At 42.1% G+C, this 18,918-nt stretch overlaps 1 protein-coding gene across 3 annotated transcripts in view; it reads left to right on the top strand.

Annotated features, from left to right (window-relative positions):
- Positions 1–803: 803 nt before the first annotated feature.
- The window catches only part of Fsd1l (fibronectin type III and SPRY domain containing 1 like), a 60,829-nt gene continuing 42,714 nt past the window's right edge, over positions 804–18,918 (top strand). For all 3 annotated transcript variants that reach the window (XM_057790650.1, XM_057790649.1, XM_057790652.1), the window contains exons 1-3: positions 804–940; positions 16,441–16,536; positions 17,355–17,486. In XM_057790650.1, the coding sequence (XP_057646633.1) occupies positions 926–940; positions 16,441–16,536; positions 17,355–17,486 (243 nt within the window). In that variant the 5' untranslated portion in view covers positions 804–925. The remainder of the gene's footprint in view (positions 941–16,440; positions 16,537–17,354; positions 17,487–18,918) is intronic.

Raw genomic sequence — 18,918 nt, 5'->3', positions numbered from 1 at the left:
CATCTCACTGTCATTTAGGCACTATGTCTTTTACTTAGGCACTATGTCATTTACTTAGGCACTATGTCTTTTACTTAGGCACTATGTCATTTACTTAGGCACTATGTCTTGGGAAGTTCTGCACAGTCCTTGGCAAGGCCCACATTCCTTCATTCTTTCCTTCCTTTTCTCCTCCTCCTCCTCCTCCTCCTCCTCCTCCTCCTCCTCCTCCTCCTCTTCTTCTTCTTCTTTTTATTTTATCGATGATACAGGATCACTGAGAAAGTCTTGTTCAGGAGGAGCAAGGGCAGCCAGGCCATAAAGTCCATATAGTCCCATACCCACGTTCTGTAACTTCCTCCTACTCCTTGTCCTGGGTCTCTTTCAGGTTTCCATCATTCCCGCTCAAGATCTTTCCCCACATTTCCGCTGCCTCTCATTCCAGCGTACTTCCTCCTGCAGGATACCTGGGCCTGACCAATCCGGACTGCCCCTCCAAGGCTAGGTGGAGAGATGCTGTAGGTGCGGGATGCATCCTGGGCAGAGCTAGCTCCCGGGCCCCCTGCACAGGCTTGGATGCTAGGTGCCCAATGGTTCATTGCAAGGACAGCAGAGATGGCACAGGAAAAGGGATGCCAAGAGGGAGGCAGCTGTAGAAGGAAGGCGCAGGCGGACAGGCAGCGCTTTATCCTCCAAGGGTGCTGGTGGCCCAGCGCGCGCTTGCGCATGCGTGGCACGCTCGCACCCCGCCCTGCCGCGAGCCGCCCTTTCACCCTGGCAACCGCGGCTCGGCAGCGGTGCGCGCGCGGGTTGGGCGCGGACGGGCGGGACCTCTGCGGGACGGGACCGGGCAGGCGGCGGACGAAGGTAGCGGGTCTCAAAGGCTCCTCAGGTTCCTCACTCGGTTCCGGTGACAGGATCGGCCCGGAGGGCTTAGTCCCTCGCCATGGACTCGCAGAAAGTAAGCGGGGGGCCAGGGCGCCCGGCCGGGTGGGTGGGCGGGGCGCGCGGGGCTCGGCGGCGGAGGGCGAAGCCGGGCCTGGGACCTGGGACCCACCCGAGCAGACCCGACCTGACCCAGGAGCCCGCGGGTTGCAGGGGCCTCGCCCGTGACCCAGGCCGACCTCTGTCCAGCACTTGGCTCCGGGCGGGGACTGCGGGGAGGAACCCACGAGCGGCACCGGGGTCCCCGCCGCTCTCTGAGGACGCTAGGCCCTTTTCTTCCCGCAGCCCGAAGCGTGCTTCCAGGGTGGGTCCCTCCTCGGCAGGCGTGTCCTGGCTCTGCCTCGCGTGGGGGCCTCCTCGCCGGCTCCAGAGCTGGTGTCCTTTTGCTTCTCTTGGGCATGGTCCCTGCTCTGTAGGTTCGGGGACCGAATCTCCTTTGTACCGCTGCCCACTGCCTTGCTCGTGGCTTATTTATAAGCAGATCTCAGTGTTTGCCTGATTGAGGAAAAAGACAGTTGTCAGCTGCCCCACCCTCGTCCGCCAGTTGGTGTAGCTGGTCACAGTTACCTAGTGGTCTTGTGGAATGTTTAACACTTTGAGAACAAGTTAAAGAAAGATCTACAGAGTAGCCTTATTGATTAAGTAAAATACTTGAAGAATATAGCCAGGGTATTGAATACGATTGCAATTGAATTTTTAACGTTCAAATCATAATCCCTGTATAGAAAAGTAAACCACCCTACTCTCTTTGTTAGGTTATAGTGTAATTGAAATATACTCCGGTATAGGGAAGGAAAAAAAAGTGTTATTAATAATGCAGCAGGGAAAACAAGGGCACATCTAAGAAGTCATTCTTTTTTATTTGAATAGAAAGCGCAGAAAAGCCATATAGCACAACTGTGCAATTTTGAACTGGATTTCGCCTTCTTAAGTAGTTGTTGGGGGTGTGAATAACATGATGCATCAAGCATTTACTATTGCAGTATTTACCAGACGTGTCCGTGATTCCATTGTGTGTGCTTGCCTTGAAACCCATTTGGGTATATATCCAATTATTATTTCCAGAATTATTACTCTGATATCTTTTTAGAGATACCTAGAATATATGACAAGTTTTGTATATTTTGAATATGTATAACTTTAAGACATTCTCTGCCGAAGCTTGTAAGAGCTTGTAAGACATCGCAAGGCTTATTAGAGGAAAGGCATGTGGCATTTGAATGGACATTAGCAAAGGTCAACCGGAAGAGCAGGTTACTCGGGAATCCAGAAAGGTGAGGTGCAGGGTATAGTGCATTTGCTAGCTATGTCTACAGAGCAGGTCACCAATAAGTCTGTTTCGTCATCTGTTCTCTAAAAGTGAGGAAATTGTAATAATATTAGAAAAACTGGGTAAAATATTCCATTACGAAAACAGTATTTTAAAGCTTATGAATATTTTGTACTAAACTAGTCCACGCATGGTAAAATACTAAAAGTGTTTTAACGTAGATCGTCTATCAGGAAACACCGAGGAATCAAGAGCTAGAGGTTGTGCCAGTAAGCGCCAAAGGTTGGAGCCAGGTTGTTCTCATTTTAGACAGTGTATTTGTGCACCCACAGGGCACCATATGTAGTTTCTCCAGAGGTAAAATTAGCTATTTTTTTAATTAGCACTAATGTATCTAATTGGAATAACTCTGGGAATCAACTTTTCAATACTGGAAGTATGTTCAATTTGACTGGAGGTATCAAGTAATGTTTGTAACGAAGAGAACTTATTTAATAGCTCACAGTGGATATCCAGCGTTAATTGCTTGTAACTCCTGCTGTCAGCCTGAGCTTCCTAATTTAATGAATTGCTGTAGAATAAGATACTTGCCTCCAATAGTAATGAATTAAGCTGGATGTTCCTGTCTATTACATAAGACAGTAGTATCCCTATAGCATGAGATTTAGATGCTATTTCCTGGCAAAGAATGTTCAAATTAACATGGTAGAAGAGAGGATACCTCAGTCTATAGAGGAGGGAGTTCATGCTGTAATTGGCAAGGAAGGCCTTGGGATGTAGGTTGTGAGTTATTAAGAAGAACCAGTTCTCTGGTCTACAAACTGTAAGAACTTGAATAATTTGCCATTAGTCTCCATCTCTTCATCTATAAAATAGAAATAACCACTGACTCTCAAAGAGTTATGAGCCTTGTGTCCGTTTCAAGAAAACTTCCTAACAGTATTATCTGTTAGCGTTTGTTAATCTCTAAGCTTAGCCTCAAAATAACATTTTCTTTGCCAATTCAGTCTAGGCTTTTTTAATTTTTAAGGTGTATTTTCTACTTGTGTATCTTTTAAGAAATTATTTCAGTAGGTGGTGCCAAGAAACAGTTACTAAATACTGACGGCAAGAGGATGAGAGCTGTGGCCCAGGCAGTCTTACACCAGAGACTTAACTGGGCATCGTAGGAGCTTGCTGCTGGCTGGTCAGCACATGGGTCGGCTTCACCAGCTGCTTTTCTTGTCTGTGGAAACGACTTAGACGGCAGTGTTTTGTTAGCAACAGATGCTCTGTTTGAGTAGAGGAAGAAGACACAGTTGTTGTGGGTATATAAGGCAGACTGTAGGATACAGAAGCAGTATTATCTCCTAGAAATGAACAGAGGGATCTTGTTTATATTGAGTTTCTGGGACACTTTTGTGAGCAGGATGTGCTATGGATAGGTGGCTTTGTTTGATCCTCAGACCTTTTGAATATGTCCTTAAGTGGTTCTGAGATAAAATCTGGGAGGTTTCTTTACCTGATGAAATGTGCACATCCCGAGAAAACAAATGAGAGTTGTACCCCTTGGGTGCTTTTTTGAATTTGGTAGTGCAAATTAAATTTTGGTACAGATCACTGATTCACACGGTTTCCTGTTTCCAGGAAAGGTGCTTGTTATAGCAGTGAGGATGAAAGGATAAGGACAGAGGAAGGATGTTATCAAGAGAGGCTTTGTCAATTGCTTTTCCAGTTGTTTCTGCATGTTCTTCCAACTTAGGTTGGAACTCAGAGGTCTCTTTTATACTGCAGGGTAAACCTAGACTGGGGAGATCAGCATTTGGCTTCCTTATCTGTTTCCTTTTATCGCCTGATACTGCTGTACAGTCGAGAGATCAACTTCATATCTGCACAGCTATCCAAATGACCCATGTTCCAGAGTTACTTGTTCTCAATTTAAAAAAGAAAAATAGTCCTCAAGGAATGTGAAGAATGGAAATTGGGCATTGTTCTGCATCCAGTCCTGTGTCCGACTCCTTTGAGCTCTCGCGGCACAATCCTCTCACCGTTTGGAGAGCCACACAGACTGCAAAGGCAGTCTGGATTCACACCGGGTGGGTTTTCTCATAGCCCACATTTTCCCATTACCTCCCTTCAGGATGGAATCGTTGGCTTCTAAATACTGAAACAGCTAAGGTAATTAAAATTTAAAAAGTTAGTCCCTAACAGGTGCTGGAGAGATGACTTGGCAGTTAAGACCAATTCCTGCTTTTGCAGAGGACCAAAATTTGATTCCCAGCACCGGTATCTGGTAACTCACAACCTGTGATTTCAGCTCTGTGGGATCCAACTCCCTCTTCTGGACTCTGGTCACTTGCATGCATGTGCGCACCTACCCCTATATAATTATATACATAATTTAAAAGAAAACAAATCTTTAAAACAAACGATTCCTAGGAACAAGTCCTGTACAGTAGTCAGTTGTCTGTTTGCTTTAGAGACTTGTCAAGTATAGTGAAGTATTGCATGCTGATACAGAACAGAAGGCAGAGGAAAGTCTGGTATCTGGTCTGTCTTGCTGCCCCAGATAAGACCACTGTACAGTACGAGCATCTCTCCTCTCTTTATTTCTTTTTCTTTTTGGAGGGAGGGATGAGAATCATAACTCTAAAGTAGAGCTGTGAACAGTGAAGTGCAGTGCGCATGAATCCATATGAATGTTCATGATCTCTTTACTCGCATATAGGTATCTTTGTGTTTTACTTGAACTTGAGCATTTCAACATATTTGATAATGAGGCAGGCTTTTTTTCTTTTTAAGTTTGAATATAATGCTTCTTTGCAATGCTTGACTGAATGTAAACAGGGTTATTCATGCAGCAAGCACATATTGGATGTTTGCCATAGCGATGGATATCCCACACTGACTGTAAGGGACATACTTTGAAGCAGGTGGATTTGTCAGCAGCCCTTGCTGTATTTTCACCCCAGCTATTTTTCCCAGCCTCAACATTCAGATATAATTACTGATATTTGTTGACTGATAGTGAATTAATTTTGATATGTGATTATTTATTTTTTAAATATAATAATTATGTTTAAAGTGTTAGCATCCTTTGTTAGGTTATAAATACAAATAATACAAGTTTATTGCAGGGAATGTTAGCTATAAATAAATGAAAGTAAAATCACCTGTAATCCTATACTTGAAGATAACCACATTCAACATTTAATTTGCTAGTCGCCTTTTTATGCAAATAGAAACTTAAAACACTGTATATCATACAATACATACTGCTTTATAAATTGCCTTTATATCTTGGACATTTTCCAGTATCTTAGCATTCTACAACACTTAAAAATGAGTCAGCATAATGCTTCCTTATGAATGTGATTCTTGATTAAATTGATTGCTACCCTTTTGTTGGATATTTATATTGGTCCCAGAGTTTTAAGGTTATGAATAATACTGAAAGGAACATTCTTGTAACCAAGTCTCTGCCCTACATTCTTAATAAACCACTTGGCATAAATTTGGAGAAATGGAATTACCAATTACTTAAAATTCTTGAGATATTTTGCCCATTTGCCCTTCAGAAGGTCTGTGTCAGAGTGTGTCAGCTATGTGTTGGCCGTGCTTGAGTGCCTCCATCTCCGTCTCCTTGTGCCTCCCGACCTCTGGTTTGCTTGGTAGACTGTGTTTTTATGCCAGTAGGGTCTTGTTACTCAGATGGACATCGGGAGTAGGTAAGCACTGAGTCTCCTGTCAGGGGCCTGGGACCTTGAATGTCCAAGACTTATGTATGGGTTGAGCTAAGGGACTCAGAGGCTTATAGCTCTGAACCTTGAGACCTAGAGATTTATAGCCCCAGCCCTTAGATGCCTGAGCCATCTAGCTGTCTGTGCTCAGGTAAGAGGCTTACTGCCTCAGGGCTCTGGTTGCCAGTGGCCTGACCAGTAAAAGCCTGAGTTCTAAGCAGCAGCTAGAGAGAGCAGCAGCATAAACAGCCGTCAGTGCCAGCCATTTTTACAGGTCTAGAGCTTTGGATGTTAGAACCCTTTGTGGCTAGGACTTTAGCTCTTGAACTACCCATGTCAGGCCCCTAAGCCTTTAAGGCTCAGACTCTTATGCCTAAGTGAACAGTGCCCACAGTCTTGGCCACCACTTTGCCGTTCTGCTTCCCCTGGACATGTGTCACCCTTTATCGTCTGCTGCCTTCACTATGCCTCTTCTGTCCCTGCAGCTGTCTGAGCTCATCACTGTCTTCTTGGTGTTGCTGTTGTCGTGGCAACCACTCCACCTCCATTGCTAGGGCCACTCTTATCTTTCATGCTACCGTCTCAGCCCATTCTACTTAAGAATCATCAGGAAATGAGAAAAATGTGTAATAGCAACACTTGGGGCAGGGCAGCACAGGAGGATGCTAAACAGTGAGCTGACCAGCTTGGTTGTATAGCTAAGAGGAGGGCTGTAGTATACAGATGAAGAGTAGTAGTATTTATGCCTTCATTGCACCAGCTTCCAGTTTCACCAAACACTGCCATCTGTTGAGTTACTGAGGTGGTGTTTGTCTTCCATCTTGAGTAAAAAGAGCTCAAAGGTCATCTTAAGTTTCAGCAAGGCTTGTTATCCTGGCACAAAACTTTCTGAAGCCAGGACAGGTTGTCTGAAGTGGTTGTGGCTTGAGTAAGGCCTCCTGAACAGGGGTCCTGGCTTCAGTTGTATTGATGCTGCAGCTCGAACATTCTCAGAGTAATTGTAAAGTATCCAAAACTGCCAGGCTACCATGAGGGCAGTCTGGCTGGTTACCAGAGAAGGGATGCCTGGCATAAGGGAAGGCTGTGTACTGCTATTCAAAGACCTGAGCAGCTGTTTAACTCATTGACAGAAAAAAAAAACTTTTTAGGATATTTACAATAAAGACTTAAAGAAAGCCCAACATAACACTGCTGTTCTGAACAGCATTTAATAGTGCGTGTACTAACTTAGCCTGTCCCCTGGGGCTCCAGGGAGCGTGCTCCATCATCCATCTCTCCTCTAACATCACGGAGTGGAGCAGTGCTCTGCATGGTTAGAACCTCTTGGGTCTTTCCAGAACTTCCATGCCCTGCTCACAGATGGGAGACTCCCTCCTCTTCTGACTCCCACCTTACTCGGTTCAGGATAGAAAGGCATGCTCCATTCTCCTGGTTCAGTTCCTGTTTGGTTTACTCCAGACCATATTTACTTTCAGTATTACTCACAGCTGCTCACTGACCTTAACTGTTCAGGATTGTCGGATTCCTGGCCATGTTGGTTCTCCTTTGTTACCTTCTTGCATCCTTCCTGGACCCGACACTGTTGTTAGAAATGTTTGCAATCGCTCTGCTCAACTGGTAAGACTTACTGTCTTAGTTTATCTGCTGGATGAGGCTTTCTAATTTTCAACTCTCTAATTCCCATGAGGACCAAGGTGTGATGTGATATAAAAGGCACCATTCTGACTGCAGTTAGAGTCCTTGATTCCTTTGCTCTGGTTACTGAATCCTTGTCATTATTTCTTCCAGACCCCCATGGGGACAGCAGCCAATGGTAGCTCCTGAGACAATGCCTGGGTTTGAATTGTGACTGTGGGTTGATAGCTGTGTGACCTAAATCAGGTTAACTTCTGAAATCTTACTGCAACCATAAATTGTTGAAAGTACCTATAATGTTTTAAAAAATACTCCTGACATTGCTTACTAAATAATAACTTACTTGAATATAGTAGTAGATTGGCCTCCTAAATTATGGGTGCACTTGTGGTCTTCACAGTGATTCCAGTTTTGTAGACCTTCACTGTTGTAAATATAAATGTGGAGTTTGTCTCAGAAGTCTCTTGGTCTGAGGAGCTACTGATGGGAAAGCCCATGTGTCAGCATTTCTTAATCATGACACACAGATGATGATTGGTGACATAAGGTAAAATTGGGTCCTGTTGGTTTGAGGTCATTTGTTCTAAAAACGGGAAGTTCATATATCATAATATCAGAGGCTTGTTGCACTGGTCAGGTTTTAGATAAGTAGCCCAAGTTGGCAGTTTTGTTGTTGGTGGTGTTGTTGCTATTGGATGCAGCTAAATTAAGACTCAACATTGGAGTTATCAGATGTTCCTGGACCGCATAAGTTAGAACAATGCCATTTCAAAGTGGTGAGCAACAGCAACTCAGCTTCCAACTTCAAATGGCATTCAGGGTGCACTGAATGAATCTGTGCAGTCTCCTGAAAACCGTGCTCCAGCCCATGGCACTGAAGGAGAGGCCTAGTGGGAGGTACGCAGGTTAATGGGGTTTACCCCAGCCTATCCAGCTCTCTCTCTCTCTGGACTCCTGGCTTCCTCTGTCCAGCACTTCCGCCTTGATGAAATGCTGCTTTTAGGCTCAAAGCCCTGGCTCTCACCAGTCATGTGTGAAACAGAAGGAACAGATTTTCTGTAGGCAATACATGTTGTAACCTGCTCTGATCAGTCCAGGGGTTTTTCTTCTAAATTTGAAGCACAATCGTAGTTGTTTTTGATGCTCTCAGATGTGCCGATTTCCTTCTCATGAACCTCTGATCTTTTCCATATCAGATAGTGTGGTGTAATAGTTGATATTCACTGTTCTCCTCTGAACCCTGCCTCTGTGGCATGTGAGTCTCTGGACAAGCTATGTGAACTTCTTCATGTCTTGGCTTCTTTGGAAAATGAGGATAATATTAATATTAACCTTATATGATTCTTTCTTGTTTAAAATGTGTGTGGGTATTTTGGTGCATGTGCCTGTACTCTGTGTGCATTCCGGCTACAGACACTTGTGAGCAGTTAGGTCCTCTGAAAGCACCCAGTGCTCTTAACCACGGAGCCATTTCTGCAGACCCATTCATAAGAACCTTGAAAAGATTAACTGAATTAAGAAGTAAAAAGTTTTAGGTGACCTCAGCTCCTGACAGTATGACAGTGTTACTGTGTCTTTGCCCAGTCTGTTGAGTGTGCCTTTACTCCACAATTCAGCGTGATTGTAAATATAGGTTGTGCTCCCTTGAAGAAAGTGCTTTAGGCTTTGTAGGTCCAGTCTGGGGATGGTGGCAGTTGTGCATGGCCAGGGTATATAAACCCTTTTTCTTGTTGACTTGCCAGTTGTGCTATTTTAAATTCAGTCAGTTAATTGATAGACTTGATTCTGATGATGTGGTCTTTTGAACTTCTGGTGACTGTGTTGCATGACAAGCACACCAGCTAAGCCTGCATGTCTCTGGAGCAGACTCTGTGCTTTGCCATGACCTAGCATAGTGAGCATTTTTCAGAGCCTGTCTTCAGACCTGTATCATTTAGAACTCTTACTTATTACTGCATGGAGTATTAAAAAATATAGTTACATAAATAAGTAAGCTGCAGGTGTTTTATATGGCCTTTTTATCTATTAATGTTTATTATGTTAGCCATAAATTTTGGAAGGTAACAGGAGGCTTGAGATCTGACATGAACCAAGATCCTGGTAGGCACCCTTTCATGCAGATAGACTCCCATGGTGTAGATAACCAGTTTTCATTGTGAGTGCCTTCCTTCACAGGAAGCCTAGGTACTGTCCCGGACAGCACAGTGATTATCAGATAACCTCTGTTTAAACTGTACATTGTATATGTCCTAGAGTCATAGTTATGAATGTGAGAGCTCCAGGTGGGAAGAGAGTCTTCTTAGAGGAACTCAAAACAGTCTACACAGCTGGGAGGAGATGAAGAAAGTTGTAAATTGTGCCATGGGCCAAGGGAAGATCATGAGGGTTTTTATATGTTGTGTTCAGGGTTTTTTTTTTTTTTCTTTATACAAGAAACAGTGAGATGCCTCTGAAAGATATTGGTGGTATATTGTTATTTTAATTGAAAAATAAAGACTGATTATTGTGAATAGGGACTATATCTGAGGTTGGTTAATAACTTTTGTTAGACTGTGGACTTTGCTATAGATTGAGGCGTGATGGACTTGTACTAGGATTGTTAGTTACTAGCTAAAACTATTTAGGAATAAAGCGGTAGAACTCTGCGGCTATGTGTAGGTTACAGATCAGGGGAGGAAATAATGATAATTGAAATTTTTGAATTCGTGGCTTGTAGTGTGTCCTTTATGGAACTAGACCACTAGAGTGGCCGCAGGGAAGGAAGGTTATGATATGTTGACTTTTGAGACAGCTAAGTGAAATTTCAAGTAGGATGCGTCTTGAAATGGTCCAGGGCTAAGGAAAGGCTTGTGCCTAGCTGCTCTGCCCAGTGCCTCTCACTTTTGTGGAGGCATCGGGCTTTGGGCTTCTGTGTTCCAGTGGGAAAACTATGGATGAAATTGGAAGTTCTGGGGAGATCAACTGGGGCAGTTGAATACATGTTGTTTATATCTGCTCTGGCATGTTGCTATTATGATTAGAAACTTAAAAAGCAAACAAGGAAGTGAAACCTCTGCTGATTTGGCACCTGTTCAGTCTGCTCTCCCTAAGCTTGTGTTCCGGAGTGGTCACATACTAACTCTGTTTACTATACCTCTTCCCTGGGCCCTGTCACCCAGAGAAAACTGTTGTCTGTCTGACACACACACTGAGGTTAAGTTTCCAAAGTCAGCTCACATTGTTATCTTTCGGGGATTTCTAAGGTACATTTTGAAGATGGTTGTAGTTTACGTTAAATATTCTGCTCTACTGTACTCCAGGTTCTTCTGTGGTTGTGTTGTTTCCATCCTGAGTTTAGCAAGTCCCATTCTTGGAATAGAATGGTTGAAGCCCTGGTGCCTTCATAGTTTAGTTCTTAGTACTTCCTGTGGAATGTGCTTCATTTTTTACACTAAGTGAAGCTGTTGACCTGAGTCCTTTGTAGTTGCTCAACTTCTCCATAATGGTGGATTAAAGGGCAGGTTGACTCCGAGGCTGTGGGCCCCTTTTCTCAGCAGTCTGTCCATAGGGAACTTTCAGGATATTAAATACAGAAGCAGCACTATATCTGTATTAGCTGCCAATGTCACATTCATTTCTTTTATTGATCTAGGTGTTTGCTGCAGTTTATAATGTGTTCAGTAACTCTGTTAGATCCCTTTCCTGTTGCTGTGATAAAAATACCCTGACAAAAGCAGCTGAAGACAGGGTTTATTTAAACCCACAATCCGAGGGTTTACAGGCCATCATGTGGGGAGTCAAGGTGGAAGGAACTGGAAGGAGCTGGCATATGACATAATCACAAGTAGAGAGTGGTGAATTAATGCATCATATATTCTGATGCTCAGCTTGCTCTCTCTGTACCTGACTCTGCCCAGGAAATGGCACCACCCACACTGGGTAAGTCCCCACCTTAATCAATACAATCAATGTGACCGTCCATAGACATGCCCACAGGCTAATCTAACCTAAGACCTTCTTCAGATCCCTTTCCAGGTAATCCTAGATTGTGTCAGTTTGACAATTCAAATGAAGCGTCACAGGGCTGGAGAAATGTCTCAGTGGTTAAGAACACTTAATGCTCTTGCAGAGGACTACAATTTGGTCTCTGGCACCCACATGATAGCTTACAGATGTAACTCCAGTTCCAAGGGATTCAACAACCTCTTCTGACCTCCACAGACATGTGGCTTCTATGGTCAGGCAAAACACTCAAATACATAAAAGTAAATGAATCTTAAACAAACAAACCAAACCTGTCACAGTGGTTTTGACAGTAAGTGTGATCTTACATTCAAGGGCTCCAGTGCCCTTTAGAGCTGGCTTATCTGGTCTCACATCTTGGTGTGCCTCATAGCCAAGGCTGCAAAGCTCTTGTCACCTAGTCTGACCTTAGGTTGTTATAGCGTCAACAGTAAGGTACGGCGACCCCTCTCCTTCCCACTGCACTGGTGTCCAGGTTAAACTGAAATGTGAGCCTGAGAGATTCTGCCTTCAAAAGATAAGACTGTTTTCCAGAAACCCTGTACCAGCCTTTAGCAGCCGTTCTCCCCAGTGTTTCCTGCCATCTAAAACCGCAGTGGAGAACTCCTTTCTCTGAAGGCTGCTGTGGCCCTTCCTGGACCAAGTACAATTTGAAGAGGGTCTTTGATTCTTATTGTGATAATAGCAAGGATTTCAAATGAATTCAGTGGAAATGGAGAAATAAGATTAATTATAATCTAAAGATTCTGTTTTTGGATCTATTGAATGTTATCATTACAAAATATGATCTCTATTTTGTATGGTGGGGCTTTGAGTTTGGTAACTCACATGACAGCTGTCTCTGTAGTCTTGTTTTTTTGTCAGCTTCTATTTTTACTCTGATCTCCTAAAACTCTGCTCTAATGAAAAATATTGGTGAGCAGTGTTCATTTTACTATTGGTGAGCAGTGTTCATTTTACTATTGGTGAGCAGTGTACATTTTACTATTGGTGAGCAGTGTACATTTTACTATTGGTGAGCAGTGTACATTTTACTATTGGTGAGCAGTGTACATTTTACTATTGGTGAGCAGTGTACATTTTACTATTGGTGAGCAGTGCACATTTTACTATTGGTGAGCAGTGCACATTTTACTATTGGTGAGCAGTGCACATTTTACTATTGGTGAGCAGTGCACATTTTACTATTGGTGAGCAGTGTACATTTTACTATTGGTGAGCAGTGCACATTTTACTGTTGGTGAGCAGTGCACATTTTACTATTGGTGAGCAGTGTACATTTTACTGTTGGTGAGCAGTGCACATTTTACTATTGGTGAGCAGTGTACATTTTACTGTTGGTGAGCAGTGCACATTTTACTATTGGTGAGCAGTGTACATTTTACTATTGGTGAGCAGTGCACATTTTACTATTGGTGAGCAGTGTACATTTTACTATTGGTGAGCAGTGCACATTTTACTATTGGTGAGCAGTGTACATTTTACTATTGGTGAGCAGTGTACATTTTACTATTGGTGAGCAGTGTACATTTTACTATTGGTGAGCAGTGTACATTTTACTGTTGGTGAGCAGTGTACATTTTACTGTTGGTGAGCAGTGTACATTTTACTGTTGGTGAGCAGTGTACATTTTACTGTTGGTGAGCAGTGTACATTTTACTGTTGGTGAGCAGTGTACATTTTACTGTTGGTGAGCAGTGTACATTTTACTATTGGTGAGCAGTGTACATTTTACTGTTGGTGAGCAGTGTACATTTTACTATTGGTGAGCAGTGTACATTTTACTATTGGTGAGCAGTGTACATTTTACTATTGGTGAGCAGTGTACATTTTACTATTGGTGAGCAGTGTACATTTACTGCCCCATTTATTTTCCCCTCAGTTGTAGTGGCTTCTAAGATTCTTCTGTGATCCAAAGGAATGCTACATCCACACCTTTCTTTTGAAAATTGATAACTTCATAATGTTTTCCATCTTCTAGTGGTAATAATTACACAAACAAAACCTTCAAAATTAATGAAACTCTAGTAAAGGAACTTGATTTGACCATTTCAACTTATATCCACACAGGATACTTAGAATTCAAGAATCTGGCATGTCATAAGAACATAAGGAATGCCTACGTGTCTAAGAAGAAAGTTGAGGAAACATTTAGACTGTTTACTTTAAATTACAAATTAATTGCATCAATAGTTGAACTCTTTCTACTCCGAGGAAATTGTGGCCTGCCTGTGTGGAATAGATCTGTAAAGTTGTACTGACTAGATTCTAGACATATGAGGCTAATTGAATTGAGATATGCTGGAAGCTGAAAATGCACATGTAGTTACTCTCTTTAAGTTTTCAAAATTATGTTTACATTTTGTTCTGTGCGAGTATTTTGCCTGTGTGTATGTATGTGCACTGCATGCTTGCGTAGTGCCTGCTGATGTCAGAAGGTGGCATCAGATCCCTTGGGACTGGAGTTACACAGTGAACCACTGTGTAGATGCTCAAAATTGAAAGAGCAACAGGTTCACTTAACTGTTGACCCAACTCTCTAGCCCCTAGTAATACTCTCTTGAAATAGGATCATCCAGGGCTGGAGAGATGGCTCAGTGCTTAAGAGCACTGCCTGTTCTTCCAAAGGTCCTGAGTTCAATTCCCAGCAACCGCATGGTGGCTCACAACCATCTGTAATGGGGTCTGGTGCCCTCTTCTGGCCTGCAGGCATACATGCAGACAAACTACTGAGAATACTGTATACATAAAAAAAAGAAAGAAAGAAATAGGATCATCCATAATTGTTAAACCTGGTAGAATTTTTTTTAAGTTGATGTTTTACTGTGTTATTGGTTACCTAGGCTGGCCTTGATTCTTGGGCTCAAGTAATCCTCTTGCCTCTGCTTCCTATGTAGCAGGGACTATGGATGTGTGTTACCATGTGGAAAGGACAGCACCCATGGAATGGATCGTATGATGGGGCTGAGGAGTGAAGGAGAGAGAGGAAGAGATTGGGTTGCCCCTTTAAGAACACACCCTTGTGATCTACTAGCCTCCACTAATGGTTCCATCACCCTCCAGTAATGCCACGCTGGGGGACAACTTTTAAGACAAGGCTCTCTAAGGATCATTGCAACACGAAGCTTTAGCACTTGCCCTTATGAGGAGCACAGCGAGGCACCAGCCGTCCCTTAACCAGAAAGAACAGGTCATATTAGTTAGCACCTCCTGTAAATAGCCAGAGGATGGCGTAGCACTGTTCTCTCACTATTGCATTGTGTTGCTTGAAATACCTAAGAACCTGATTCTGGAAGATACATGGAAGTCTTGGATCTCCTTTTACATCTCTTTAGAAATGCTATGGCCCCTCTAACTGTTCCTGCCCTTCCTCAGAGTCCTGTCTGCATCCTGCCGTTCTGATTCGTATACATAGTTCCAAGAAGAGCATGGACAGGTTAAACAGCTAACTCTTGGTGCCCATCGACTTTTTCATTATATTGTTTAAAATACCACAAGGATGAGGATGGGAAGAAATGGTATCAGTAAATGAAGAAAAAGAGAGCCCCAAGGTTGAGCCAAGGATGATAATGCCTCCTCATTGCCAGATAATATGAGAATTAAATGATATCGTTGTTACTGGTTTTGATTTCATTGTCCTGCATGGCTTGTCTTCTTAGTTCATTTCCTGGGCTCTTTATGTATAGTCTTTTTATCAGTGTCCAACCTTGGTCCTATGAAATCTTACCAGCTTTACCAGTAGTTAAGCTTCTGGGTACTTACAGAAAAGCATCCCATACTTCTGGGATATGTTAGACAGAAAAATGCTTGCATTTGACTTTTGCAGAGTTTTCCTCCATTATTACTAGTGACATTATTAAGCAAATATAGCTGCACTATGCACTGTGACAATATAGGTCACACATATCTCTGTACATTAAAATTAACTAAATGGGAAGATATCAGCAAAGCACATTATATACATGTCTGAAAATGACATGTTGAAGCCCATTATTTTATACAATCAATGTATTCCAATAAAAATGAACAGTAAATGTAGTTTCTCATTTGTGGTCCTGCATTTCTGGACAGTGATTATTATTAGTTCTAGGTAATAAGAGCTTCATGTCCACATACACAGAACACATTTGTCTAAGAAAATTGTATAAATAGAACTGAAATAGAATACGAGGAAATTAAAGAGCCACATATCTTATTTGACTTGGAATAACTATCAAAGTTGAGGGTGTTTGCGACTAGACTAGTTTAATTGCTCGGGTTCTGCAGAACATCAAGTAACAGTATTCTAGTTGCAGATTTGCAGTGTACTCTTCATATTCCTAAAATTTATCTTTTTATTTTTTGTTAATAAATATGTTGGATTTTTTTATTGTTAATGTCCTGATACTGTATTAGAAGCTCCTGTTTACTTAAGCATTGTGGCTTTGTGTGGTCTAAAATAACAGTGTGGATATGAAATATTGCCAGGCGTTGTGGCACATGCCTTTAATTGTAGTACTCAGGTATCAGGCAGAGGCAGGCATATTTCTTAAGAGTTTGAGGTCATCCTGGTCTTCATAATGATTTCCAGGCCAACCAGGGCTACATTGTGAGACCTTATCTCAAAAAAACAAAAACAAAAACAAAACCAAAAACGAAAGAAAGGAAAAGGCATGTATGCCATCACATTGCTAATCCTCAGTCAGAAGTGCGTGGGGTGATCACATAGTGCACTAGGGGATTTAAGCAGGACAGTACATAGCCCAGCTCGCCTAATCAGGCTTGAGGGTCTGAACAGCTCTGTGTAGCTCCCACTTACCATATGATGCACTCTTATGTAGATGTCCTCAGGGGATGGTTCTTAGGAGATTCAAGTTCTTCTAGAAGATAATGTTTTGTTTTCAATCCTAGGAAGCTCTACAAAGAATCATCTCAACTCTGGCAAATAAGAACGATGAGATTCAGAACTTTATTGATACACTAAATCACACACTGAAAGGAGTTCAGGTATGAATATTTCTATCAAAAATTGTATAGATGGGTGATTGCTAGTAAAATCTGAAGTGTAAACAGCCTGCATTGACTTAGGAGTATAACATAAAGCAGCAGGGAATTGGGGCTTCAAAGGACGGAAGAGTAAAATCACTTCCTGTGACATCCTTGCTTTCTGTGCCGGGAAAGCAGGTGCCGAGGGGCAAGGATAGCTGATATCATGATTGCAAGCGGGTAGCACAGCCTTCTTGTTTGATGTTTGAAGTTTTCTTTGCTAATTCCAATTAAGAGCAATGGTGCCTCTTCAAAGCATTTCTTTTACATCCATGACGAGGGGTGCGGATGACAGGACTCGGTTGAAGAAGTAGGCAAAAGCAGGACATAGACGCCCAGGTAGGGGACAGGAATACTTAAGGTAATGTTTCAGGTTGGGGCAAATAATCAGTTATTATGACCTGAAATCACATATTAAAGTTTATTATTTTTCTATTAGACCAGTAGTTCTCAAACTGTGGGTCATGACCCCTGTGAGGGTTGAATGACCCTTTCACAGGGTCACAGGTCAGTTAGCCTGCATATCAGATATTTATGATTCATAACGGTAGCATAATTAAAGTTATGAGATAACAATGAAATAATTGCATGGTGTGGGGGGAGTCACTGCAACATGAGAAACGGTATTAAAAAGTTACAGCATTAGGAAGGTTGAGAACCACTGCTGTAGATTAAGGAAGTTTATGGTAGGAATTTATTCTGCCCTTTGCTTTTGCCTTTTAGGTTTTAAATGTTGTATAGCTTTTTAGTAAAATCTTTGTTTTGTCTTTTTAAAACAGGAAAATTCTTCTAATGTACTTTCAGAATTAGATGAAGAGTTTGATAGTTTGTACTCTATATTAGATGATGTGAAGGAAAGTATGATCAGCAGCATCAAGCAGGAGCAAGCACGTAAATCACAGGAGTTACAGGTGAGGATGTGCAGCTACTTAGACATGGTGTTCTCCTTAATGCTGGGGTTCTTTAGGCAAAAATAAGTCTGAGCCTAACCATATCTGTGTCTTGCCAGAGTGGATTTTAGGTTGGTGTGGATCATAAATATCTTTGATATTTTTTTAAAACTGTGGTTAAAATTAACAGAATTTACTGGCAGTCGTTTTAAGGTGTAGCTTTTTGATTCATACTGTTGTTTAACCGAACTCAGGATCTTTTCTGTATTCCTACAAAGCTGACATTCTTACCCCTGAAATAACAATCCCTCACTTCTGCTCCGTCAGCTCCTGGCATTTGTGCCTTTTGTTCCATTATTTTGATTACTTAGAGGTCTCATGAAAATGGAACTGTTCACCGTTTGTCCTTTTGTGACCGTGCAGCTTTAGCATAATGTCCCCAAGGTGTGTCCATAACCTACCCTATGCCACGCTTTCCTTGTGGCTGAAGACCGTTTCTTTATGCACTGCGTCACCTGTTCTGTGACCCTGAGCTGTTTGTACCTTTGGCTTGTGGGCAGGACTGGTGAGTGTGGACAGGCAGAGGCATCTTGAAGACACTCTTTTTTCATTCTTTGGTCGTGTACCCAGAAGTCAGTGTGCTGCTGATGTGGCAGCCGCCCTGCCCTCTAATTTTGTGAGGTGCCATGCACTCTGTTCTCGCTGCCTGCACTGTTGATATTCCCACCAGCTGTGCAGTGGTGCCGCTCGCTCCATTTTTATTAAAAGCTGTTTCCTGTTTGTTTGTTTTGTTTTGTTGGCATACGTCATAAAAGGGTATGAATCAATTTTTTATTTGTTTGCTTGCTTGCTGTTTTGAGACAGAGTCTAACTGTGTAGCCCTGGCTGTCCTGGGACTCACTTGTATGGCCTCAAACTCACAGAGATCCATCTACCTTTGCCTACTGGTGTTAAAGGCAAACATACACTGCTATACCTGGCTATGAAACAGTATTTTTCTTATGGTTTTGATTTCCATTTCCTTAGTGATTAGAGAGAAAGAACAGTTTTTGTATGCTTGTTAATGTCTATATATTTTTCTCAAAGAAATTTTTATTCATTTTTCCTGTTTACTAAGTAATTTATTGTTGTTAAGTTACAAGATTTCTTTATGCGTTCTTTCAGTATTTTTATTTTAATTTTATTTTCAGCATGACTTTCCTGGGGTTTTGAACCCAGCCAGGGCTGTGTATGTGCCTGCTCTGCTTAGCTGCATACTAGCCTTGGAGCTCTGGATGTTAACCCATGGTGGGTTTGATTTGGAAATATTTTCTCATATTCTGTATTTTTGCCTTTTCACTCTAGGTTCTTTTCATTGTTCTATAATTATAAATCACAATTTAAAAGAGTTTTTAATACTTGAGTCATGCATAAGTGGACTTGAACTGTGCTAATTTAAATAGTTAAACATTAC

The sequence above is a fragment of the Chionomys nivalis genome, chromosome 16 (assembly GCF_950005125.1).
Source record: "Chionomys nivalis chromosome 16, mChiNiv1.1, whole genome shotgun sequence".
Lineage (NCBI taxonomy): Eukaryota > Metazoa > Chordata > Mammalia > Rodentia > Cricetidae > Chionomys > Chionomys nivalis.
The sequence above is the reverse complement of the archived record's forward strand: the minus strand, read 5'-3'. Positions and strand labels throughout refer to the sequence as shown.